Source organism: Molothrus ater, chromosome 21 (genome assembly GCF_012460135.2).
Source record: "Molothrus ater isolate BHLD 08-10-18 breed brown headed cowbird chromosome 21, BPBGC_Mater_1.1, whole genome shotgun sequence".
Classification (NCBI taxonomy): Eukaryota; Metazoa; Chordata; class Aves; order Passeriformes; family Icteridae; genus Molothrus; species Molothrus ater.
This window is the reverse complement of record NC_050498.2, coordinates 6,617,504-6,644,261: the sequence shown is the minus strand read 5'-3', so window position 1 is coordinate 6,644,261 and position 26,758 is coordinate 6,617,504. Positions and strand designations below refer to the sequence as shown.

Below are 26,758 nucleotides of genomic sequence, written 5' to 3'. Positions count from 1 at the left end.
GATAAACCAGCAACCAGCTCTGCTCTGCCAACTTTCCTGGGGATAAACTCTCAGAGCAAAGAGCCCATTTCTGGTGCATCCTCTGCAGTGCAGCTTCCCAGGTGCCTTTATCCTAACCTGGGCTACCCCTGGGAATTACATCCCTATGAGAGGCAACATCCTCATGTGGGACCGTAAAGAAAATTTCATCAGGCAACAAAAAAAGAGATCAGGAGGGTGATTTTTTTTTTGTTGGTTTTGTATAACAAAATTTTTAATTTTGTTATTGTTGCTGTTTAAAATCTCCTTTTAAAGGGCAAAATGTTTGGGACAAATTAAAAAAAAAAAAAGCCTTTGCAAGTGTCCAGTTTATTTTAAACAACTTCCAAGGATGGGAAAAAAGAAAAGCACAACAAACAGCTGAGGAACACTCCCAAAGGCACGCTTTTGGCATGGCACAGAGGCTGAATTTAACAACAAATCAATGCAATATAAACAGGAAAAAAACTAAAAACAAACAACACCCTACCCCCCAAACACAGACACCTAAATATCCAAATAAATACACAGAAAAATGCATAACAGACCTCATGAAAAATCCATCTGGCGATCCAAACTACTTTTTTTTTTTTAAATATGCATATGATTGAAATGCAAAAATGTAAACATGAAAAACAGACTTTAAAAACTGCGAGAAGGTCTGTGGGCCTCTTGCATCCTCACAGATAATATATTAAAGAGAATTTCCACTCCCTGTAATAAGATTACTGATATTTACTGCACTACTCCGGTATTTATAATGCCTAATATGCTGCAGACCACTCCTTCCCATGAACACAGGCTTTGGAAGTAGGCAGCCCACTCCATTTCACGTTTTTCCTAAGCCTTTTATATCAAAGTGATGTGAAAATTCCCCTTTCTTTGCCATCTAAGGCTCCCCAGCAGCCCTGGGGGCTGAGGGACAAGCCCTGTGGGGTGGCCACTCTTCTCTAAAGTGGCCACTTGTTCAAGGGCTGGAAAAAAAGGGAGGCCAAAGGAAAGGGGACAGAAAAAGGAGCCAGAAGGAAAGTTACTGTTCCCTCCTTGAGATGTTGCGCTGCATCTTGGGCAGCAAATGTAAATACCACCAGGAATTAGGAGTGAAAGCACCAGACTCAGCAGCTTCCACTCTCACACCCGTTGCACTAAAAGGACAATCCCATGGTGCTGGAACACAGAGCCCACACACACTCACTCATCCCAGCTGCCAGGCAGAGCACACGCAGCACAAAGCAGCCAGTCACTCCTGATCCATCCACCACCACCATTTATTCCTTACAACAGCTCTGAGAATGTATTGCTGCTCCAAGCTTGACTTCGGGGACAAAAAACCCCAAACAAACAACAAACCACCTGATGCATCTTAAAAACTCAGCCTGGCTCGGGCAGAATCTCCCCTCCAGGGACTCGTAAAGGGTCACTAACAACTCACTTAAAATTCACACCTAGTGAAAACACAGCTCAATCCCACCAGAGGGAATTAAGACAAACAGCAAACTACCTGAACATGGCCTGGCAGAGCACGCTCCAGATCTTCCCCCAGCCATGCACAACTTGTTCTCCTGTAATTGCCTTGGCATCTGCCTGTTTCCAAACCAGCAGCCTCCCAGTTTCATCTCTGCTGTGTACATTTAATTTAAAGCAAAACAAGAGCAGCCACAGGAATCCTCACCTCACAGAGGTCTAGTTATGAACAATTCCAGAACCATTTCCATTGAGCAAATACATATTCAGGCCAGGTAATGGCTGAAGCCATGCAGAATAACCTGGATGGCAGCAGGGGAGATTTATGATGAGGGGAAGGAAGGCACAGGCTAGTTTGCCAATAATCCAAATTAGCATTGTGAGTTCACTTAATTAGCATAGTCAGAAGAGCCCAGAGCCTTTGTGAAGTTTTCCACAGCTCCTGCCAGTGGCTGCAGGATTTGGATGGCTGGGATGGTCAGCTGGAAGTGAGGTGGAAGGAGAATGGAGACACCTCCACAGCTTCCTTGCCCTCACTTTCCTGGGATTAACAAACAATTTATTAACCAGTTACCTTCAGCAGTTCCAGCCTATGATCAGGGGAAGGAAGGCAAGATAGATAGAGGCATTTATCTTTTATATAAGTGGGAAATCATATGCCCCTCTCAGGATTCATTCTGCTATATTAGCTCTTCCAGGCCCCTCCTAAAAAAGATCCTTATTCTCCTACTCAGCAGTGTAGTCCTCCTCTGTACTCGCCCCAGCTGAGTTTCTTTTTTGCCTCTCCACATTGCAGGCCAGAGCTGTACATAGCATTCGAGATGAGATCTCACAGCAGAGGCTTATATAATGCTGTGGCACTTGTATAGCTACACTAGAAATACCTTGCCTCACATAGCTTGATGTTTTTATCATATACTAGCTGATTAAAGCATGATTAAAACCCTCCAACTCTTCAGTCACTAATGAGCATCCACTTTAGAGCAGAAGGTTGTTTTTTATTAGTCCTCAAATAAATGGCTTTTCACACAAACTGTTTTAAGTTGATTTTCTGTTCCAGTTCTCAAGGTCATTCAGCTGATCCTGTAAGATATCTTAATGCTCTTGAGCACTGATACCCTGCATCTCTAGTGCTCTGGCTGATGGCACAGTAAACCCAGCAAGATGGAAGTGCAGCAATTACCCCTGGGAGAAGGAGCTGCCCCAGCAGAGGCAGGTGTGCCACACTCAGAGCAGCAAACACCTGCCAAAAACAACACCCATAAAAACTTCCTGGTGTATATGGATGGGCCCAGAATTGGAAATGAGCCTCAAGGAACACTGTGCACTACCACTTGTTCCCAGTTTCCTAAAATTGGGTAGGAGGGATAGGAAGGGAGCAGTACTAAAAGACTGGTTAGCAGAGTGGAAAGATGGATAATCACCACTAACCCACCATTTGTCAATCCAGAACTGTGCTGAAGACTGTAATTTTCTAGTCAATGCTTTATAAGCAAGGTCAGAGGAAACAAATACTTCAATAAAAAAAATGCAAGACATCAGCAGAAGAACCCAGTCATGATCCTCAGAATCCAAAAAAGAAGAGGTTGTGTTTGCAATTAATGGGCCCAGAATAATGTGCTTCATGTCCATCAATGGAAATGACATTTACAGGACTTAAACACCAAGACTTGAGATGACAAACAGGAAATCACAGGGAATAAAGGGCACCAACTGAATACACTAAGAAACTGTGCTCTACAGAGCAAAATAAATAAATAAATCTCACTTCTGCCACCAGAGCCCCACTGCAGCACTGCCTGGATGCTTGGAGCTGTGCAGCAAATGCCAAGCTGTGAGCTGCAGCCAGGGAACACATAATTAATGTGATTAGGAGCACACAGAGCTAGCATGCTCTGCTGACTGAAAAGCCCAGTAGCATAATTACTGTTTTCTGTACTAGCTCTATGTCTGAGCAAATCTCAAAGCCTGGTTAGTTTTAGACTGCTGTGTAAACGTCAATAAAAATCCCAGAAGTGCCAGCTCATCAGCATTCTCAGGCACAGAAATGGTGAAAATATCACTGCATTTCCATGCTGTTAACATCAGGCAAGGAAGTCTCCATTCTTCAGTCTAACCTTAGAGTTTGTAATAAGGTAACATCTCCCCCAAGTGAATGCTTATTATGAAAGCTAATTAATTGCTTTCCAGTAATGAGAAGTCTTTGGTGTTCAAAGAAAGCAAAATTCACTACACAGGAATTAAACAGTGTTTATTGAAACAAAGCACCCCCCACTTAAAGACCTTTTTCTGATTAACATCATTACAAATAAAACCAAAGAAACTCAACATACAAACATACAAAACATGTATAGGCAGGAACTGTGAGCAAAAAAAAAAAATCAGTCAGAAATCCATAGTATTAATTGAAGAGAAAACTAAAGCAATGCTTTGTAGTTGCCTGGATTTCCCTGGGGGATGGAGAGTCAATGCTTATCTGCCTTCCTCAGAAGAGACAATTTTGATTAATATCAGACCCATCTGACTCAGTCTATTAAACCCCGAAGGAAGGATATTCTTCAGATATAAGAGATATGTCTTTGATTAATAATTCTACCATATTGCCATTCCAAGCATTAACAACTGCATGGCACCTGTGGAAAGTGAAAGCCTTTGAATTCTATGGAAGGGAACTAACTTGTACTAATAGACCTGTTCTCTTTTGTCCAGATCTGAAAGCTCTATGACACTGCTCCTCCTGCCCTCTGCTGAACAAGTCAGAGTGTCAAGGTTGTCACTACTCCCTTGCAAAGAAGACAAAATGGTTATATAATTCAGCTTTACATATAGGAAGAGAGCAAAGTTACTTCAGACATTCTCAGTGGCTTGTCTAAAGACCTTGGCAATCTGTCCAGAGATTCCTCTTGAGCTCTGTCAGAGTTTAACAGACCACAACAGGCTACAAAGTGGTGGCCATCAGAGTGCACTCTTACCTCCCAGGGCACATCTCCAGAGAATTGCAAAAATCACTCAGCCCACTAGGCTGGGTGTAACTAATGCCCAATTGTCACACACGAGGTGGGGGAAATGTCAATGTAACGTTAATCTTTTGAGTTTTTCCTGGAAATTCCAGGCTCAAGCAGCCAGCACTGGCCTCCTCATCCCAGCTGAGCATTTCTCCTGATGTTGGCAATCAACCTCTTGCTGTATTCTCTGTAGTTCACGTGTTTGACGTCCAGTGCTGTGGCCTTAATACGAGACTCGTCCTGCAAGAGAAATTTTAGTATGTAAAAGAACATGAAGCACTCCAGGCATTTGGTTCCAACATCCTTCTGCCCCAGTAAATTACTGCTCAGGCTATCTGGGTTAGCTGGGAGTGCCAACACGACCTCCCAGAGCTGGCATGTTGTTTTCATGTGAAACCAGCCACTCTTGATGAGCCTGAGAGGGAGCAGCAAGGATCCCTCCTTCAGTGCTCAAGATTGACAGTACTTGTGTGATCTTTGGAATCTTCTGTTCTCTGTGAGCACGGGGAACCTCTCCCCACAAACATAAGAGGAGGAAGTCACCTCCTATGGAGACAAGCTGAGCTACAAAAGCCACAAGTTACATTATTTGCCTTTTGGGCAACACTTACATTGTAAGTCTCCAGTTTCACCCGGATCCTGAACTCGTAGGTGTTGAAGTTTGCATTCTGGAACACTTCTTCAAAAGCCTGCTCGTTCTGAGGGAAGGACAAAGACAGGGATCAGCTGCAGACACTCCAGGCTCCCACTAGTGCCATGAATTTTGAGAACAGCTCAGCTTTTGGGGAGGTTGGCAAAACACTGGAACTACCTGGCCCACACAGGCAGAGCTGAGCCTTCCATCATCACATTTTAGATGCCAAACCCTTAACTCAAAGATTTTTAAAATAAAGAGGTGACAACTTTTTAGCTGCTTAAACAAAGGAACATACAATTGCACTGAATCTGCAACCAGGTATAAGGAACAAAAATACTACAAATCTTCAGGAGCTGCCAAACAGGCTAATTCTGGTGTTGTGCTGTGATCACAAACACTGACAGAGTTAACTATTTCCTTATTAATTGCCTTATTAGGCACTCTGGTTTTCTGCTTATCCATCAAAGCTGCATGTATCCTTCCCATCCTGACACAGGCCTGTTTAAGAGAATGTTCTATAAAAAAACCAGATCCATGTTTTGGACGTGCTTTAATAACCATGAGAAGACTGTGTCATATTTATAACATAAGCTGCTTCTAATTACCATATGAACACTAAACATCATCATCATCATTTATAATAGACAATTTGTCAAAACAGTAGAAAAGGAGCAGGCAAGTCGTGGAGACTGTGAAAAAAAAAAAGTTTATTTTTGTAAAAATATGAGTCGTAAAAACCTTTGCTGACATTCAAAAAAGATCCTGCATCTCCCTGATGATACTGACAAGTAATTATTAATGCATTTATCTACCAGATGCACTTGACTTGATCAGTCACTCCAGCAGCAGACAGAGCATCTGATCTGGAATTGAATCCACCCCAGTTCCACTCACATTCCAAGTGTTACATCTGCTGTTTTTCACTGTGTGCAGCACTATTTTACACTACACAGTGATTCTCCTAGGGTTTAAAAAAGCACAACAAATGGAGGTGAACAGGAGCAGCTAGGTTCACAGATTACACAATTTAAGCATCTCCCTCCTGAATATTAAAACCCCTTCCTTTGGCCATCTTATGGATTAGAGGATAAGAAAACTCGCTTAATAAAGCATTTAGCTCCTCTCTGCAGCTCTGTCACAAACTGTGCTAACCATTAGTGAGTTGAAAATGCCCTCAGCATAGCAGTCACTGCTACCCCACATTAGCTCCTTTGGTATCTAACAAGCACAGGCAAGAGGCAGATGAAAAACCTTGCACATGTATCTGTGCTTAGCGTGGTCACAGGCTGTACATGAACTCCATCCATACTGTGAGCACTGAAAAGACTCCCACCAACTTCACAAGACACTGCATCAGCTCTATCAGAGAAAAACCACTAAGAAAAGCTTACTGCAAATGCATCGAGGACCATTTTTAAAGGCTCATAAAAGTGTCAAATCAAAACCAATTTCTCCTGGAACACAAAGCATTCCTGCTCAAGGGCTCACTCCATATTATGTTCCATTTTCTATCCTCAGCCATTTCCATTAGGCAGCTCTTCAAAAGACATTACATGTTTGTACTGGTACATAGGATCTGCTGTCTCTCCTTCCCCACCCAGATCTCTTCAGCATTAAAAGCGACTAAGAAATTTTGTTTAAACTCTAGCAGAGATTAAGCATGGCTGAAATAAGAAAATATTGACAGGTTAAGAATGCCTGAAAATGGAAATGCAAAAGTGCAAGCACATCTAATTAGAATCCCCCCAGCTAGACATCTTCCTACAGAACAGAGGTGGCCAACCTTTGTAATGCCACAAAAACTCAGCATCCCACACCACAACCTTTGTACCCTTCACCTCTGACAGCCAGAGTGCAGAAAAATCCCCAAAAATCATTTCATATTACAGGAAAAATAGCCCTGCTTTGTAGAAACAGAGGTCTACAACAGTGTCTCAAGGCAACAGCCTCAACAATGCCTCCTGCTTCATTTCCCTCCCACAGCCAAGCAAGGGGTTAACCAACAACTGGGATATCTGTGGAGCCCTGGAATCAACCAGCCTTAGCCTGGGAGCACAGCAAGGCTCATATGCAATTCAAGAACTTATCATGCATTCCACATCATCATTTAAAAACAAAACAAAGCCACACAGTTTTTATACAGTACACAAGTTTAAAAAAAAAAATCAGGAAAATATTATTTTGGTTGGAAGAAAGACAAAGGCAGCAGAAAAGCACAGAGTGACAAAAGGGTAGATAATACTGCCTGTTAGTGTCTAATGACTTAAAACCTTAAAAACTGTTCTAATCTGCACAGAAAGATCAATTCAGCACCTCTGCCAATGACCTGTTTTACAAATTGTGGCTTTCGTGAGATTCTGATGAAATTTGGTGGGGGAATTCTGATGATATTTGGTGAGGGAAAAAAGAGCCTTCAAAAGTGGGCTCACACACATCAGTTCAAAAAGCCTCCTGCCTACTTAACCAAGATACATACAAAGTGTTCTAGAACTTTTTGATTTTGTAAACAAATTTTTGGAACACATTAGGGGTAATGTTGTCAGCACTCGTTGCTAAACTAGGTTTTTGGGTTTTTTTTTGCAGATTCTTCTAATCTAGGTAGAATGATAAAACAGGCTGTGTTTTCAACAGGAGCCAACACTGTTAAAGATGTCAGTCCCCCAAAGGCTGTGGCACAACCCTGGAGTGAGTGAGCAGCTGCCTCTGCAGGTCCAGGTGATGAGGACAGGCTGATCTGCAGCTTTCAGCAGCCAAAAGAGCTCAGGGGGAGACAGACTGACTGTGGGAGCAAACTATGGGGGAAAGCAGGCAAATCTCTGTTCTTCAGGCAGATGGCCTGTGGAAAATAATCCTGAGGAGAGTAAACAAGTCCCTGCCAAGAACTTCAGGCTAGGGAGAGGCAATGATTTGTGAACTTATAAAAGGTTTTGAAGGCCAACATCTGGAGGACAACCTTGGGCTGAGCTGAGCTGGCCTATCACCCAGAGAAAGGGCAAATCAAATCCTTGACAAATGAAACAGAATATCCCTTTCTTTCATATGGCATTATTTTATGTATTTTCAATGGTGTTAACTCCCACAGCAAGTACATGAACATGCCCCAATACCTTTGCCACATTTGCTGTACATTCACACACAAATATCAGACCATGCTCTCTGGTGGATCAGCACTGGTGCTCCACACAAACTTTACATCTTTGCCAGAGCTGCCTTCAAAACATTACAAGAATATTTCCTTACCAGAAGGATAAAAACAAAAAAAAAAAACAAAAAAAAAACAAAAAAAAAAAACAAACAAAAAAACCCCCAAAAAAAAATCCACCAAGAAATCTGAGGGCAGCCCAATAGATGATGAATGACACATAGTCCAACTTCAAGGCAAACAGTAAAAATACAACAAGCTAATTGACTGACCTTTTCCTTCAGTTCTCCCAGGAAAGCTGCATTTTGGCCAAGAATGAATTCTGCTGTGTCTTGAAAACAAGTCACCCACTGATATTCCAGACAGTCTGCAATGGTCACCTAGAATACAACAAAACCCAAAAGGTTATTTCATCCAGTTGCCTTTTCCTCCAGAAAGAAGACAACACAAAAGAAAAAAAAAAAAATCTCAAAGCTATAGAGAGTTTTAAATTCCCAGTTAACTCTCAGAGCCTGACCTGTGTGTCCATTCAATCACTCTGGGTGGAAAGTAGTGACTTCCTATCTTTTTTAAGCCCCACAGAATGTCCATAACTTAACACGAGTTAACTCTGGCAGTAGATTGAACCGATCATAGCAGGAAAACACTGATGGATGCTCAGCTGTGTCCTGCTGCCACTGAAGAGCCACGAGCAGGAACGGGTATCCCAGAACAAGAACCACCAAGGGGGACAGCAGCAACTCTGCAAACTGAATTCACTTTTCACATACCTGAGTACTTGAGCATAAATTCATGGAACATTATGTTATGTTACAAGGAAACTATCAAAACACTCAAAGATAGTTAAAAGTTAAAGATCAATTAAAAGATTGGTTTAGTTAAAAGATCAATTTCCAGCCTCACATGCATTTCCTGGCTGCTTTGACAATTAGGAATGAGGAAATGGGAGGCACTGCTCTGAAGGCCTTGAGTGCACCCTTAGCATCCTCTTTATATTCTACAAGAATGACTCTGCTATGTAAAGCAGTTCATGTGTTCCTAGAAGTTATCTGATAAAAATTATTCAGAAGCAGTTTGTGTTTTAAGGAGGCTGCTTTTAGGGGTAGTTCCCTTCTCTCTGCATGCCCACCTGGCAGAGCATTTATAAAAAGCAGATACAACTCTAATTCATAATGTAAAAAAAAGGAGAAAGTTCAATGCCTATGGTGTAAGTGGGCATCACAATAATAATCCCCAGACAACTTTCTAAAGCAGACTCCATTAAAGCACGAGGCAGAACAATACCTACCAAAAAAAAAAAGCTGTACTAAATATAGGTAGCAGCTGTAAAAGTGCAATTACTGCTCTCCAGAAATGCCATTTTACTTCAGTTTATCTTCACTACTGAAGAGGCGGGGGCCATCTGTATTCTGCACTGCATAGTACACTTGGAAACCAGAACCAACTGAGCTAGCAGCAACTTTTTGGCAAAGAGAAAAGCTTTTAATTGGAGCACTAAGAAAACAAACTGCTAATCAGCTCAGTGTAACATCCCTTCACTCAGGTAACAGCACACAAAGCAGCTCAACACCCTGTAACTCAGAGGCAGCACAGACAGACAAACAGCACCCTCAAAAGATTTCCTGCTTGGATTGTGCTGGGAACGTGGCAGGAAACGCCCTGAAATCTGATCCGGGTACTCACCAGGAGCATCAGGCGGTACTTGAAGTTGGGGAACTCGCGGTCGCACTTCTCGCAGCGGTAAAGTCCGTTCTGCTGGTCTATCACTTTCTTGTTGCAATCCTGAGAGGGACATGCCTGGTACATGCAGTTCTCTTTGCGCAGATGTACAATGGTGCCCACACAGCTAAAATAATCTGCCTGCGAGAGTGAATGTGCAACATTAGCCTCAAAATACTCAATGTTTTCCCCATTCTGAATTAACTACAAAAGCAAGGCAACCATACTTGGATATTTAGGATTAGAAAGCTTAACAGCTATGGATTACTGGGAAACTGTAAATCAACCCCTCTGTTGCAATAATTTTTAGGCTTCCATTATGTTAATAAAGCCCCTACAGCAAGATTATTTTGTGTTTCCATTGCAGGAAACTCCAATTGCTAGGTCTTCTTTAGATAAAGCATATTTGATTCTCCATTGTGTCTGTTCAAATCTGCACTTTTTCACAGGATTAAGATTCTGCACTTTCCTACGCTTCTTTCAGGAACCAATACAAAAAACAGAAAGCCTATTGTGTAGTGTTACAGATAAGCATTTGATTAAACTATAGCCTACAGAACAAAATACCCACTCACCACACTGAAATAATCATCATAATGGTTTAAGACCACGGTCAAGTCTTTCAGCAGAAAAATAGAGGTTGCTCAAGAAACATGGGCAAAAAATGTCACAGAAAATAGCTGAATTTCAGGTGAAGTGAAAGTGTTCAGAGCCAGGCTGGATGGGACCCTGAGCAACCTTATCTAAGGGGTGGCATCCCTGCCCACGATAAGGGGTTTGGAAAGAGGTGATCTTTAAGGTCCCTTCCAACCCAAACCATCCTATGATTTTAAAGTTTTTTTTTCATGGATAGAAGTTCTTGTATATTCCAAACAGCTTAGCACTTTGGTCTGAGACAGAAAAAAAATCACCAAAAAAACCCCACAAAACAAAACAAACAACAAAAAAAATTGAAACAAAATAAAACCCAAAAAAAACCCACAACAAAAAAACAAAAAACCAGCATAAGCCTAGAGAGGTTTCTGGAATGAAAAGCCAAGGACCTGGGGTTTATTACCAGCTTTTCTATTGACCAAGTGTGCACCCTTGAAAACCACTTCCTCCTAATGCACCTGTTTCTCCTAGAACACTCTGTGCTGCTGCTTTGAACATCTTTGGGGTAAAAACATCCTCCCTTCCCTTACATGAGGCTTAGAATTCTCTTGCAAACAAAGTATCAGGTTGCAACATCAGCAACAAGCTTGGATTTATTTGAAAAACAATAATATTAATTAATAGCATAAATTGCAAGACAGTAAACACCTACTGCTCAACACTTTGACTGCTTCAATAAGAAGAATACCTGCACAAAGCCTCGCTTTTTATTTTCTCCCCAATACACAAAGCTTGCACTGAGTGGCCATGCCTTACCTTATCTCCTTGTCCCAAGTTCTCAGATTTGGCTTCAAACAAAGTTTTCCAATTGGTATTTGCTCCAGCTGCTGGCCCACCCCTCACATCAGAGATGGAGGTACATTCCAGAAGCTGCCCCTCAGAGTCAAACCTGCAACCACAGAGATGCACTTCTATTTTTGGAGAGCAGACCACACAGACTTATCAAAAGCTTACGTTTATTTTCATGTGCTTGATACATGAGGGATTTTTTATCAATGATTGCAAAGGAAACAATTACAGTAATATGTGTATATTGCAAACAAAAATAGCATTTCAGAATAAGTTAATAGTCTGACTTAATTAGCACAGTATTTTATAAACCCACAAAAGGAGGACAGCTTTGTTCTATATAACTGCAATTTGTTTGCCAGCTAGTGGTCAAACCACGCACTGCACACTTCTTAGAGGCTGGCAGATAACAAGATTTAAGGGCATCAAGATATTTCCATAATTAAAATTAAATTACATGGTACCATTATCTTCGCAGCAGCTTCGAAAGGAAAAGCAAATAGCATTGAAAAGATTATGCTTCCTCTGTTAAAATCAGAAAGCACAGCTCTTCAGCAAAAGGTTGCACTGCATTCCCGTTGTGATGGGCTTTGTGATTTCACAAACACACCAACGAGGCTCCAAGATTGAGCTTAATTAAAGCGTGACAGTAATAGCTCAGACCCACAATCAATTTTATCTCCAACAAGCCTCTGAAGTATGGGAGAGCTCAATGACAAATGGAGGATGCCATTTATTTCATCCACATTTGGGTGATGTAACTGGAATCTGAAGACTCGGGATTCACAAGTCTGATGCTGTTGGCACTTAACCCTCTTCACACACACACACACCACATTCATACTTAAAACAGACAATTTAACAGCTACTTGCAGGAGAAGCAACAATGAAATCGCTTTGTTTTGCTGACAATAAAAGAGTTATTTTGCTATCTGAAAAATATCTGGCAAGAACTAGACACTGAGAGATGTCAAACAGTCCCTCCACACTAACTGAGTGTGTATCAGATTCCACACAATGGAAAAGCCTGTGGAAAAAAAATACCATTCTCTCAGATCAAGCCTCAGAAAGTAGAGCTGGTCAAGCCTGATTTCATGCTGCCTTCCAAGGCTTTGGGTCAGCATGCACTAGCCCGATTTCAATTTTTCAAGGTCTGTCATGGAATGAAAAGTTTTTTGAATTGAACAACTTAAGAAGGACAGCCTTCCAGGCTCTAGGGCTTGCAAGCCAGAGAAGCCTTTGCAGCTCTGGAAGCCATAGCCTCTGCCACCTTCCCTCAGTGCTACACACGCTGCTCAAGTACAGAGAAACAAAATAAAACAAATACTCCGCAGGAGGTTGAAACAAAGCGACATAAACACATTCCTACCATCCTCGGAGCTTGAAAGCCTCTGGGCTATCAGGGTTGATGACAACTGTGCTGGAGGACAGGACAGACAGGCTTCTGCCACCAAAGTCAGAGACACGGGCTCCTTTGATGGCAATCACAGGTTGTCTGGAACCATCAAACTGTTCGGCCTGCATGTGTGAAAAACCAGAGAGCAGCAGCAGCAGCAGCACGTTACAGGAAAGGCACTGAACTTGTGGTCATAATTCACAGATCATGACAAGAGACCAGACCTGAATCAAACTGCCCCACTGTTTCTAAAAGGTAAGGGTTTGAATGGTGTCATTAGGAGTTTAAGCAAAGGTAGGTGACAATTTTCTGTGCAATCCTAACACCCTGTTTCCTGGGGAACCAGAGAATCCTTAAATCACACCACGGGTTTGTTAGAAAGGACTGGTCCCTTCTGTCAGCAGCTTTACAGCAGGATTTTAGGAAGGGAGATGTGTTGTGGGAATGCAAACAAAATTAATTGTTCATATCAGACTCCTCAGGAGATGAAACAACTCACTCAGCTTCACTGAGCCAATCATGTCCATCTTACTACCACTTACACAAAAGTGCAGCTATGCTGACCAAACATTTTTACTCAACTTTCCATCTTGTGTTTTTTATGTCATAAAGCTGCTCTAATGCTGTTCAACTGCCATCACCTGAGTAGTCTGACACTAACAAAGAACCTCATGGCATGAGAGAGGATCTGAAATGTATAGATTTTATGGACCCCACACCACTCAGCAAGCAAGGGGAGGACCATGTACTTGAAGATAACAAATGAGCTGGAGTTGCAGCAGTACTTACTGTACCCATGAGATGCAAAAAGAACAGAAAACACATCCCAGCAGTCATGGCAGTGACTGCTGGAAAGGACATGCAGATTCTGACCCTAACTGTGCCAGCTGCAAGCCATACATCACTCCCCCTCAATGCTTATTGATATTTCTATTCTACAAGCAAGCAAACAGATTTAACTTTGCAAAATGCAGACCCTGATCTCTGCTGGAAGAGTTATGCCAGGAATTGTATACCAGTAGTCTCTCCTATTATAACCTAGTTCAATCTTAAGGCTTTGCAATACTGAACTTCAGTTTACTTCATCTGTATCAGCAGATGGTTAATGGTGTTTAGGTACCTACAGTATCAGTGCACTTGATCATTTAGCCATAAAGCATCACTGTAAAGCTGGCAGGATCACACCCATTTTATAGACTGCCACATAAATCCCTAAGTATCTATAACAACAGTGGAAAACAAAGTAGCCTGTTAAAAAGATAAGGAAAGAGTTTACTGCAACTGTTCAAACTTTCACTTCCAAGGCTCTGATGCTTTAAATTCCCAGTCTGAGACAGAGCCTCTCCACCTGCTCATTAGGGGTAATATGTATCTCACCCTACAGATAAAATTTGTCTTATTTGAGACAGCCATAGCCACCAGGCTTTTCCATCATCAAACTGCAGCTCACACCCTTTCCTAAAGCAGGAGCCCGTTACTTTCAGTATTTTGGCTTGAGACATAATGTCTGCAGTTGTTCAGAACACATTAGTCAGATCATGTCAGCAGTTTGTCAGGGAAAGGTTAAGAACATCACACCTGAATGCAAGCAGACAGTCTTTCACCTTCTCTCGGCCCCTGATCCTTGGACACCCAGGACTGTGGCAGTGCTGTGCCCATCTCAGGTGACAACAGCACTTCCTAGCCTTACACCAAGGAAGCTTTGTTAAGAGCAGGTAAGAGAGCACATACCTCATTTCCCCACAGTGTAGCTGTCACCAGTTTCCCTGATGTATCCATCAGATGCACGTTCCTCTTTGAAACCTCCCTATTGTTAGCTTTCACTGTAATTTTAGTGACATCTTCGTAGCTCTTGCAAATTCCAATTACATCTGAGAAACAGTTACAATTTAGAGTTACTCAAGGGTCACAATTGGAGAACACAAGATCACAAGAGAAGAATTCAAACCTACTGTCAGATTTTTACCTTGTATCCCAGCTCCCTATTGAAATGAAATCTGATATGGAAATTAAGTGTATTATGGTAGGAATGCTCCACTACAGAACTCTTCAGTGCTTTAATTTTGTTGACGCAGTCATTAAGATATTCATGAATGCAAGCCTCACCACATTAGAGAGATCAAGGCATTGTACTATCTTCTCCCATCACATTCTGTCAAAGGACTTCAGTCCTGCTCATGTAACACACTTGATGTTAAAGCGCAAGCAAGAGCCTTCAGAGTGACTGTAACACAATGAAACAACTGGCTCGTGCCTCCGCCTAACTCTGCAATTACAAGCTGCAACTTTAACAGGTCTGCATGCTCAGGTGGTAAGAGCTAAAGCAATCCCCTGTGCAGTCCCTAAAAATACACCACTTTTAATATTACCCATCTACCTTTAAAATCCCCAGCTGAATGTCTCTGAATCACAGGCATCTTGTGCCTCTGAAACCTGAGAACCCTCGCCCCCACCCAAAGCCTCTGATTTTTTCCGGAGTACTCTGCCCAATGAATTACAGAAAAACAAACCTCCAATACTTCATAAAGCAAGCCAAAACAGTCATGCAACTTGGACTTGGATGCAATGAATTATGCCAAAATCACTACAGAGATAATTAGATAGTGAAAGAAAGCAAGACCACAGAAGGTATGAAATGCACACATGCTGAGCAAGGGCATTTTTTCTTTCAGCCTTTTTCTGTGGAAAACAGCGATCACAGTACAATAAACAACTATCACCTACTGTCTTCAGTTTGAAGCACAAGTTTGAAGAATAATTGTTATATATTGTTAGAAAACAGGCAAAATCATCTTAACAGGAAAATTGCCTGAGGAATTTTTAATGGCAACCATCACTGGATGACTTCAATTAAGAGATCACAACACTCGAAGCATCCTATGCTCACTACCTGCCCAGAATTCAGGGCACAAAAATCAAACTTCAAAGCTTTAAAATTTGCCATTTTTCTACTTCGACTGACCAACAATCGAGTCTTTGGGCGTGTTCTCCAAGTCAGAGATGGATACAAAATCAAACTGAACAGATGGAAGATGCTGGGCATCATCACAGGGCACAACTGAAGTCTCATTAGTGAACGTAATCTCATAGTCATTCTTAACAGCTGTATATTGCTTGTTAGCAGTCTTCAAATTGCCTTTGGTAAAATAATATACCTACAGGAGAAAGCAATGAAACAGGGGGTATTATCAGTAGTCAGGGAAAATAGATTGTGTTCACCTTTAAAAATCCTTGCTAGGCTCAAGTTCCTCTTTTCCAGCTCCTGTCAGTCTAAGAAAGCACAAAGCTACCATACCTTGTTCAATTCAATGAGTGGAAAGAACTTGTCTGCTTGATCGTTGAATGCAGTAGCTCTAATCTCACCCTGCAGGAAAATAGGGGAGCTGGTCAGAAGTGAAATTTGGCATGGAAAAAGATTAAAAAAAAATTAAAAATCTTTGCAATGTTAAGTGGTAGCAGTCCTGCAGAGACAGTGGGGTCTGCCAGGGTAGCTCCAGGCGTGTGAGAAACAAACAATATTCTCTTCACATCTGTAGTTAGAGCTAAAATGACATATTCTACACCTGACAATCAAACCTCATATTCAAGTCTCATTAGTACATCTACAGCTTCAGAATAAAATGCATAAGAACTGCATCCATCATAGAGACACCTCTGAAAATGCCAGTAAAACTGGCAGTGATGAAACAAAATTCAAATACACCCCACAGCTCCACAAGTTAGCACACAGTATATTGTGATGGCTCCCACTCAGATATGTCTATAAGTAAGAATTAATAACAATTATACCCTCACTAGATACAAACACCGTTTAAAAAAAAAAAGGAATATAGACACTATGCAGAGAAAACAAATGCCTGGTGACAACACGTTACATTATTAACCTCACATTTTACACTCAATATAATCTAGCAGAATCTTGTTTGTTTTCACGACAGAAGGCTGTAATTTGATAAGAGGCTTGACAAACTGCAAGTTCAGTTAGATTAACCAGATACCATTCCCCAAACAAACCACAAAGGAAATTTCTCAGTGTTACAATAATTTGTACTCCAATTTCCTCATGAAAATTGAAAGCTTGTAACTTGGAGGTAACGCTCCTCTCACTCCCTGTTTTGTAAGGTGTAGCTCAGCCAGGAGGAGATGTCACTCTCAATCTACAGGAAACCACCACAACCCTCAGTATTAGGTTGTCAGTTTGCATAAACAACTCTATTTTGAAGCTGCAAAAATCCAGTCACACACTATAGACTTTGATGAAAAATAATCAGCAATGCTGCACATTTAAGACTTCATTCTGGATAAAAACTGGCACGTTGATGTGCAACTTAATGAATGCAGGGATACAAGTTTCAGTTGTAATAAAAAAAATCATTTCCGAAAAATGCACTTTATTTCCTCTATTCTGTCTTTATGAAAGGTTCATCAGCATCTGGCATTACATTATCTTTGTCTCAACATATGACACTTACACTTTCATCAACCAGCTCTATGGAAAAGAGCTTTCCTTCCCCACGAGAGTTGCTCCACGTGCGGATCTGACCTTTTTGGGTAACACGAGCACAAATGGTCCACCTGAAATCATTCAAGAAATCACTGCTCTGCATCTCTTTGCATCTTTTTAAAGAAGAGATTGACTTGGCAAACCTTTGGAACTGGAATGTGACTATTTAAAAGCCAGAATCTTCCCACTGCACCTCGGCAACTCTTTGCTTTCTGTTTTAATGGCCTAGACCATTAAAGACAGAAAGTTGTAGGGAAGGCAACAAAGCAGCCATAAAACATCCAGTATGATAATAATAGTGAACAATCCTTCTGCACAGAAGCAGGCCTCAAATCTTTTACTCTTCTAGGGTACATTTCTCACACAGCAGTTTGCCTGCTCTGAAAAGCCACGCCAGAACTCAAGAGCTCAATTATAGGATTCGCATTTAACTTGGGTAATCAAATCAGTTTGCATAACTTAAAAATGTCATTCACTAAATAATTACATCCTCATGCTTTTCAACAGCTCAGTAGCTGAAGTGAATAGCTTACTGAGCTGTTTTGTCATTAAGTTACCAAAAAGAAGGTTGCTTTAGGAAAAGAAAAAAACCCAGACAAGTCAATCGATTTTCAACTAAAATATTAAAAACCTATCAAGCTCAGCAGGGCAGCTGCACCAAGACAATGGCAAGGCAAATCTCAGATTGTTAAGAGTGTTGATGCAATTTAAAAAGATAAAAAAAAAGAAAGAAAACAACACCCTTCTCCACAGGAAAAAATATCAGAAAACAAAACTCTAAACAAAAACCCAAAACAACAACAAGAAAACAAAACCCCATAAAAACAAAACAAAGCCCACCAGTGTTTCTGTGGAAGGTTTTCTGCTTGTTTCTCTGGGTGGTTTTGTGGTTGCTGTTGGGTTGGTTTGTTTGAACTTAACCAATAAAATCCAAAGAACTCAATGAATTATTTGACAGAGACTCACACATAGAAAATCAAAACAAAGCTATTGTTCCTCCATGCCTGTCAGATGAACAAGGCCTGGCAAACCACAAGGACTCACTTGGACTGGTATGGATTCAAGCTGGCAATGGGCACCACTTTGATCTGAGACCCCCCAGGTGTCTTCAGGGCACTGGGAGCACTCGCTTTTCCAAACTGGTTGGAGGGAGCGTGGTACTTGGGAGCAGCAGGACCTTCCAAAAACCACAACAGAGCAGAGAGGAATTCAGCCTCACACACAAAAATCAGGTTAAAACCAACTCAGGGTGCAGAACTTCCCCACCATGGCATGGGGAGGGAACACTCTGTGCCATGTGGGCACCACAGAGGGGCTTGGGGCTTCTTGCATCATTTCTGCTCTTGGTCACAAGTGTTTTCTAGGCTGCAAAATGCTGCAGAAGAAACACTCTCAGACCTTTTGGAGTGCTTGCACTTATGTGGAGATGTGTCCAGAGTCAACCACTTGAACAGAGTTTAAGTGGCAAACAACTGTTTTGCAGTAAATCCTCTAAAATAACAGAATTATAGGGTGGTTTGGGTTGGAAGGGACTCGTTCCAAACCCCTGCCAAGGACAGGGACACCTTCCACAAACAATCTTACCCAGAACCACATCCAACCCAGCCTTGAACACTGGGAAGTGTTAGAACAAGACACCACTTGGGGGAACAACTAAGGAAAAACACCCTACAAACAGTTTTAACATAAAATGATACTGCTAATTCTAACCTCAAACTTGTCAATGTATATGCAAAAAAACTCTTGTGATCAGCTTTGAGCAAGGAAGGAGAAGCTTGTTTTCTGCTGCAAGCTTCTAAGCAAATGTCAAAATTTTACTATTTAAAAATCCTTCCTAAACACAGGGGTAAAGAATACAGACAAGTTAAAGCAGCACCAAGAATTAGGATTGACAACTTTTTAGCTAAAAAAAAAAAAAAAGTCTACAGGCTGACATTTAAATTGACTGCATCTTCCAGTATCTCACAGAAATCTTGATCAAAAAACCACGTTTCTTGATGTACTATCAAATAATTTCAGTGTATTGCCTAAAATGCTTGGCCTCCATCTCAGCACTGGTAACACACACAGTTGGTGGCCAGCTCCAAACTGCAGCCTAATTTGGGTGTCCACAGAGCACTGTTTCAAGAATGCAGTGTAAACTGAATAAAGTTGGGTTGTTTGGGATTTTTTTCCCTTAGGGAAGAAAAGGGACAAATTTTCCCCCCTTTTATAACCAGTTCTCTTGAGAGAATTCACCTTGTCGAGCTATGAGTTCCTCCTCAATGGAGAGCGTCTTATGCAACACCACTAAAGAAAGGATTTTATTCAAACTGAAGCTGTAGTTCCTCACTGATCACATATCAGAATTCCTGCCCAGGATGACTCTTACCTGCTCCAGACAAATTGCCATTTTGCTGCTGTGGTTTGCTGGCTGCTGGGTTTCCTGCTGGAGCTGCAGAACGTTGCCCTTGTCCTGGTAATTAAAATGGAAAGAGACCATAGAGTAGGGAGCACATTAAATAAAAGTAATCTTTTAGGAAATTAGACTTGCATGCCAAAAAAAAAAAAAAAATTAAATAATTAAGCCCACAGAGACCATGCTAAACTCCAGGTATTTAAGACACAGGAGCAGCCAGGTATCTGTTGAACACTACCATGAAGGAATTCCAGTCAGATCTCTTTCCTCAAGCAACTGCTTTCTACTTGGAAAGAACTCAGGGCTGATGGTGATTTAAAAGGACAGCCCTGAAGTAATCTTGACAACTTTTCAGTGTTTATCAGCTGCTATTGCTCTGACAGGTAGTTTCTGCTCCTACCTAAGAGCTATGATAAAAAAACTGTAGAGAATTCTGTCTCATCACTCAGAAAGGGCCAAAAATCCACTGGGTAAAGTCAAATCTGAAGTTAACCCAAGACAAAGAAAATACCTGCTGCATTTTATTTCTGAAATATGAAGATGTTTAATGTAGGGGTGATGGAGCCATCACTTCAGAATTCACCAGGGCTCCTCTTGGCACACAGCAGTAAATTGCTTAGAGACCAAAGTGATGCCATAGTAAGAAGTGTCCATTTTTTTAGATTTCAGGACTTTTACCTGCTCTAAATTAATGATAAATTACAAGGCAAAGAGCAGACAGGCATATCTAAAGTCCATTAAAAGACTAATCTACCATTCAAAAATTTGAATTCCTTTACAATGTAATTTGCCTCAAGATGAGAAGATATCCTACCTTTTTGTCCTTTTGGACACAACTAATCCTTAAGGTCTTGATTTACAGGGAGACCTAGGCCTGAGCAGGCAAGAACGCCCATGATTTGGGATGTGAGGAGGAAGATGCTCAGAGAAAGTGAAAAAGGTCAGACCAAGCCTGGAGAGCACCACGAGGAACAAAAGCAGAGAATCCCAGGACAGAGGGATGGCACCAAACTACAGGAAAGGAGCAGAAGCAACACAAGGAGATCCCAGTGAGGTGTTGCCTGATGTGGTGGAGTCTCCAGAGGTAACCCTCTGGTTATTTTTAATCCAAAATCCAGGTCCTTGCACCAACCCCAATCTCTAAGTTGCCGCAGTAGAGTCACATCGGTGAACTGGTGACAGTCTCCCTGGCAACAGCGTGACGTCAAACTGCAAAATGTGTATTTACTGCAGGTTCCACTAGATGGAGGAGCCAGGTCTCCCCCTTGCTCCATGGCCTCAGGTGCTCAGAGGGTCAGCACTCCACACCCAAATTCATTTTGTGCAAGGGAAGGTGGAAAAAAACCCAACAAGACGCATTAAGAGAAAAATATGTCTGGTCAGGGGAGGAATGTTCAGGAAGAACAGAATGTGGGTATGAAGCAGCAAGAGGTTTCCTTATTGCTTTTGTTCCAAATATGTTTCTTTCTGTAGGAATTTGTGATTAAAAAAAAAAAAAAACTCCACTGAAAACCAAACCAAAGACCACCACATCCATTGGAACACGTGTGCGTTATGAAACACAAATTCACATTTTAATGGCTGCCTACCCACAGCCGAGTGTTTCTCAACAGAGTAAGAATAAATTCACACATCTGTGCATGTGTTCAAATACAGAAGTAGCAGAAATATCTCTCCAATTTTCTCGCTTGCAGAGCCTAGGGACTCCTAAACTGTGATTTTTGGTGGCTGGTGGCCTACAGATCACTTAAAGTGCTCAGAAAACCGAGGAGGCTGCCTGGTTTTTGCTGTTCGTTTTTATTAGCAGGAGGTGAAAAAAGCAGCTGAAATACCTGCTCACATTTCTGCTGTGTGTGGTAGATTAGGTAAACCCAAGACCTTTGCCTGCAGCTGCCCCACAGCCCACTCAAAGGCAATAACTGTGTAACAGGAACCCTCAGCTTCCAATAATTTGTCACCATGAGGTCTTGCCACAGTGCCATGACACAAGACCTGCCCCAGAACTGAGCAGCAGGGAAGGGAGAGAAGGGGAGAAAATGCACTTTGGAACAATACACCCCTAAATCACAGCAGTGGGAAGGGCAAGAGTAAAGAATTCGAGTGAATGTGCAAGTACATAAACATCTCAACACGGAAAGATTAATGACAGAAGTTAAACATAAGTAGCAAGTCAGTGTCAAAGTGAAAAGGAAGTCCAGCATCAGAGTAATTTGAATGAGATTAACGACAGTAATAACACAACCATCCAGTCTTCAACAAGAACTAAACTGCTCAGTCTTAATTTTCAATACTATTATGAGAGGCTGCCTGAAAAGTTTTTATGATTTGTAATAAGAAGATCGTGTCTCCAGCTTCCTTGTTAGGCAGATTAACCACCTACTGCTCCCATGTAAAGTGGCCAAAAGCCAGCTTCTCACCCCCCTGGGTCCCACTGTGCTATTACAGTCTGAGAAAGAATATTCCTTAATCCTAGGTCTGGCAGTCTGAGATCTGTATTTCAGGGAAAACCAGAAGTAGGGCTAAAATATACATTTTTTTAAATACCAGAACTTTTTTCTTAACAGAACCCATGAAATACATTTAAGATGCTCATTTTGCATTAGCTGAGTGTCCCTCAAAAATACAATTTCTTAATATATACAGGAACTTAGAGAATATGCAATTTGAAATACACACCTCTGCCATTTCATCAAGGCCTTCATGACAAATCTTGCAGCTTGCAGAGCAGCAAGGCTGGGTTAAGCTTACCTAATCTAAACTATTACTATCTTCTGTATCAGAAACTTTATTTAGCATCAAATAAAAGGGTATGAAGTTGTCAGAATAAGATCAGTGTTAAAATGAAATACACATCACATATTTTTGGCATCTTTTACCTAGTGCAAGCCCACACATATTATGACCACAGACCTGTAACATCTCCAAAAGAGTTTAGATTTGAAACCTTCACTGCAGAGTATTTTTGTAAGTCCAAATGAAGAACACAACTTTGATCAAAGTAATGGTAATTTTACCAGAATTTATAGTTAAAGGTATATTTTCAGCTCAATTCTGTCAGATACCACGTTCTCAGTGGTTTCTAAGCAACAATATAACTGAAAAACACTATAGTTCACAAGCTCTTGTATCACATAAGCAGGGAAATGGGAGAAAGGCACAAAACAGTCTGCTCAGTAGCTATTCTGAAAGTCTTGGTCTCTACAGCAACTGTGGGATTAAACCATAAAATCTGAGATGTCAACACATTTTTTAAACAGCAATTAGCTAAGTAACTATCAAAGGAACAAAGGATTCTTTAGGCTCATTTAACATACGCCCCTCTTAATTCCCTTGGAAAAAGTTAATGAAGAAAGATGTCTTTGCCTTTGCAACAGAATAGATTTTTAACCAGAAGAGCAATGTACCTACCACCACTGTTTGTCCCAACTGTTCTACAGAAAACTCTTGCCACTAATGTGTGGTCCCTTAGTAATAAAAATATATTAGTCCACTTCTCTCAGGATAAAAAAAAATATCTTCAGGAAGAGCTGTTTGCTATTAAATTCCAGCCATTATCTGTGTATACATCACTGACAGAGCTGTTCAAATATTTTCTTTAAGTGCTTATTATTCTCTCTCCTTTTTAAAAGATCAGAATTAGAAGAGCAGAACAGACTTTTCAACATTCTCAGAGGGAAAAATGTTTTAATTTAAAAAACATTTTCATGAGAACTGCAAGCTCAGCACACAAAAGTGAAGAACACAGTTATTTATGCAACATAACAGGTCCAAAGAGATTCATGGCAGGTCAGATTAAGGTCCACCCAGTGCCTCAATCCTTTTTCAGCTGGGCATGGTAGGAATGGGTGCTTAGGGAATTCTGTGCTCTCCATGTTTTCATACCAGTCTCTCGTCTATGTACTTGGAACAATCTAGGTTTTAATGCTTCCTGCACCTAACATTCATGCAGAGGATGTATTGTTATGTTTAACAGCCTTTAATGGATTTCTCTTTCACATCTAATTGCTTTTTGAACTTGTGCCAATTTTTGGCACCTACCTCCACAAGTTTCATCATTTAACTGTGCAGTTTAGGGGTGTGGTGCAGCCTTTGTTTTACAACCACTGCCTGACAACACAAGAGCTAAAGAGCATCAAAGGAACATAGAAAAGAGAGAGAGAGATTCATCATTCTTTATTCATCCCCTCTATGCCATCTTAGACTTTTACAGATCATTATTCCATCTTCCTCCTCCTGTTTCTTTCCAGACAGGAGAAATTAGAATCTATTTGATTACTCATTATGAGGAGACATAAAATCGCTTCCGTTTACTTACTGGAACTCGAGGTAGAGACCACTCACTACAATAAAAACCTGTCAAGGTTATAAGGGATGGATGCTCCAAACACCATGGAGAGACTCAAGCTTCAGCCATGGTGCAGAGTTTATTAAAACAGGAACACACCCCAGTTTGTGTGACACGAACAAAAAGTATTTTCAAGATCTGGACTTCCTCATTCCAGGCATAAAAAAAAACCTGAACGTATCTGCCTGCTTTTTTCACGTGAAAGAGAGAAGCTGAAAGGCTCTGAGGTGACAGAAAAGTATTTACTTACAGCTACTCACCCTCATTGTATGGCTGGGGATTGCCTATAGGCCCACCAACCTGATCAGCAGTTTGCAGGACATTCACATCCATCAGGATCACCACTCTCCTGCAACACAGAACAGACAGCAAACAAAGACTGTCACCCCCTCTGCAACTCCCATCTCTGGATATCCTCTGCAGCAGGTGAGAAAGCCAAGCATTAAGATGCTGATTCTTTGGATGAAGGATCTGGGAGACAAAAGCTTTCCACGTCAACTAAGCCCCCTCTTGAGGGACAAGTAAGCTTGAAACAATATCAAGGACACTTCATATCACTGCATCAAGGACAGGCCTGAACAGGCACCAAAAATAGCTTGGGAAACCATTGTGTTTTAGAAGTAGCTAAACCATATCAGATTTTTATTCCCTGCTTCAAAAGTCGTTGTCTTCTCCCCAGAATAAAAAGAACAGAAACCTCAGTTCATACCCTGCTAGACATATACACAGTTTTTCTGTTATAGTTTCACCTAGATCCCTTCTAATTTTGCAATATCCCACCCCCTCAAATTTTCCTCCTATCCTATTTCCTCAAATTTTAAGAAAAGACCAGATCCCACATCACCTAAGTAACAAGATACCTTTATTGTTTCTTTCCAACAGCAGATAATTTTAAGGAAGCTTTGTGCAAGTATTTGGAGTATTCCAGCTAGAGTTGGAGTATTGCAACTGGAAATTTTATATTACTAAATCACTGTACCGGATATCTGATCCCACCAGAGTCACATTCTGCAATTTATTTCTTCTATGACTGGTGCTGTGGACTTTCCCCCTCACACCCTAAAGCCTGAGTATTGTCAGATAATCCCAACCAAAAGCACTTGGCCTCTGCTTAGTCACAAAGCACAGAGCCCCCACAGCTGCCTTTCTGTAGGGCTGAAATTAAAGATTATCACAAATACCTTCCATCTTTCAGGCTGTTGACAATGAATCTGTTAACCTGGCAAACACATCGAGCTGACAAGCGTTCCTCTTCCACCAGGGAGTTCAGCTGTGTTGCCAACATGAACGCTGCAGGAGCAGAAGGAAAACATTGAAACAATTCACAGTGCCAGCCTTAAAAGGGGCTGCCACACCTTTTCCAGCCAGTCAAGTATTACACTGGATCTCCAGCGTGACAAAGAAAACAGTGCAACTGCTAAGAAGTCACCAAAACTGACTATAAACTATGCTGTATTTATTCCCCACAGTTCAGAGTACAGTGATAGCTAGAATGATTAGTACATCAAAAAACTAAGAGGAAGATTAAGCTAAATTTACTTTTAAATCAATGTTACATGTATAGGTTTCTTTACTTTCATTATATCCTGCAGCAAGTTGATTGCTTATATTTCACAAAGTTCCAAAAGTCAAAGATTTCACCTAAATGACAAAATGCAGTTGCATACTTCAGAGTCTGTGGCCCAGTGAAAAAAACACATTCTCCTTCAATATCTATTTCAGCACTTTGCATCCAGTCATCAGACCAGGAATTTCATCACCCTTAGCATCTCCACACTTAGAAAAACCTCACTGCAGCTTGTCATACTCACAGGAGAGAGTGTTCACCCCATCACTCATCAGCACTCTGTAACGTGGGGGCCCAGTTCCTGTGGCAATAGCCCGTGTATTCTGCAGGGGAAAAAAAAACGCCAGGCTGTCAGTTCACACTTGCTCAGAAACTTCTCAAAACCAGAAATTGACATTAACAACAAGTGACTTATCTACTCGTCTTTTTTGAACGCTACTATCAATGGCACAGCCCAAGTAATGTAAAACAAAATTAAGAGAACTAAAAGTAGAGCAATCTTGCTCGGCTTCTCTGCAGAGGAAAGTCTGGCTCCACTCAGGACCCCAGAGGCAGCCACCGAGGGAAGGGACAATACTCACGATGACTTGCAGCACGGGCTTGGAGACTTCCTCCCCTTGCATTATGGCCTGCAGAAACGAAAGAGACGCTCAGAAAACGTTACCGGAACGCCTCGCCACCCACAGGGACCGACCTAGAATCAACGAGCTCGGATGTCTGAGCCCATCGGGCCAACCTATGAAGGGCTGCAGCCAAGGAGCTGAGGAGGAACTGCCGTGGAAGAGCCAGAGACGCGGGAGCGGCCAGGACAGCCCCCCGGGACCAGGCCCCGCTCCGGGCCTGCTTCTCCCCTCGGGACCGGGCCGGACCCGGTGCCCAGGCCCGGCTTTCACCTCCCACCCTGACAACGACCAGATCCATGCCAGCCCATCCCGAGCCGCTCACCGCGATGGCCCCCTCGCTCAGCCGCACGCTCATGGTGGCGTGTCCGCCGCTGCCGCCAAATCCTCCCGCCGTTGCCGCCAAATCCTCCCGCCGCCGCTGCCGCCACCGCCTCCTTCCGGCACCGCCTCACGCCACGCCGGGCGTGCCCCGCCAGCTCGGCGCTACTATTGGCTGT

At 41.8% G+C, this 26,758-nt stretch overlaps 1 protein-coding gene across 1 annotated transcript; it reads right to left on the bottom strand.

Annotated features, from left to right (window-relative positions):
* Positions 1 to 3,712: 3,712 nt before the first annotated feature.
* RPA1 (replication protein A1) lies at positions 3,713 to 26,705 on the bottom strand. The gene is made up of 17 exons (XM_036395223.2): positions 26,584 to 26,705; positions 26,220 to 26,267; positions 25,883 to 25,961; positions 25,253 to 25,361; positions 24,332 to 24,420; positions 19,700 to 19,783; positions 18,373 to 18,505; positions 17,297 to 17,399; positions 16,120 to 16,188; positions 15,787 to 15,979; positions 14,556 to 14,695; positions 12,798 to 12,946; positions 11,396 to 11,528; positions 9,950 to 10,126; positions 8,539 to 8,646; positions 5,099 to 5,185; positions 3,713 to 4,727 (listed from the first exon to the last, which is right to left on the bottom strand). Exons 1-17 carry the CDS (start codon positions 26,614 to 26,616, stop codon positions 4,620 to 4,622), a joined length of 1,842 nt encoding a protein of 613 aa, XP_036251116.1. The 5' UTR covers positions 26,617 to 26,705; the 3' UTR covers positions 3,713 to 4,619.
* Positions 26,706 to 26,758: the final 53 nt, after the last annotated feature.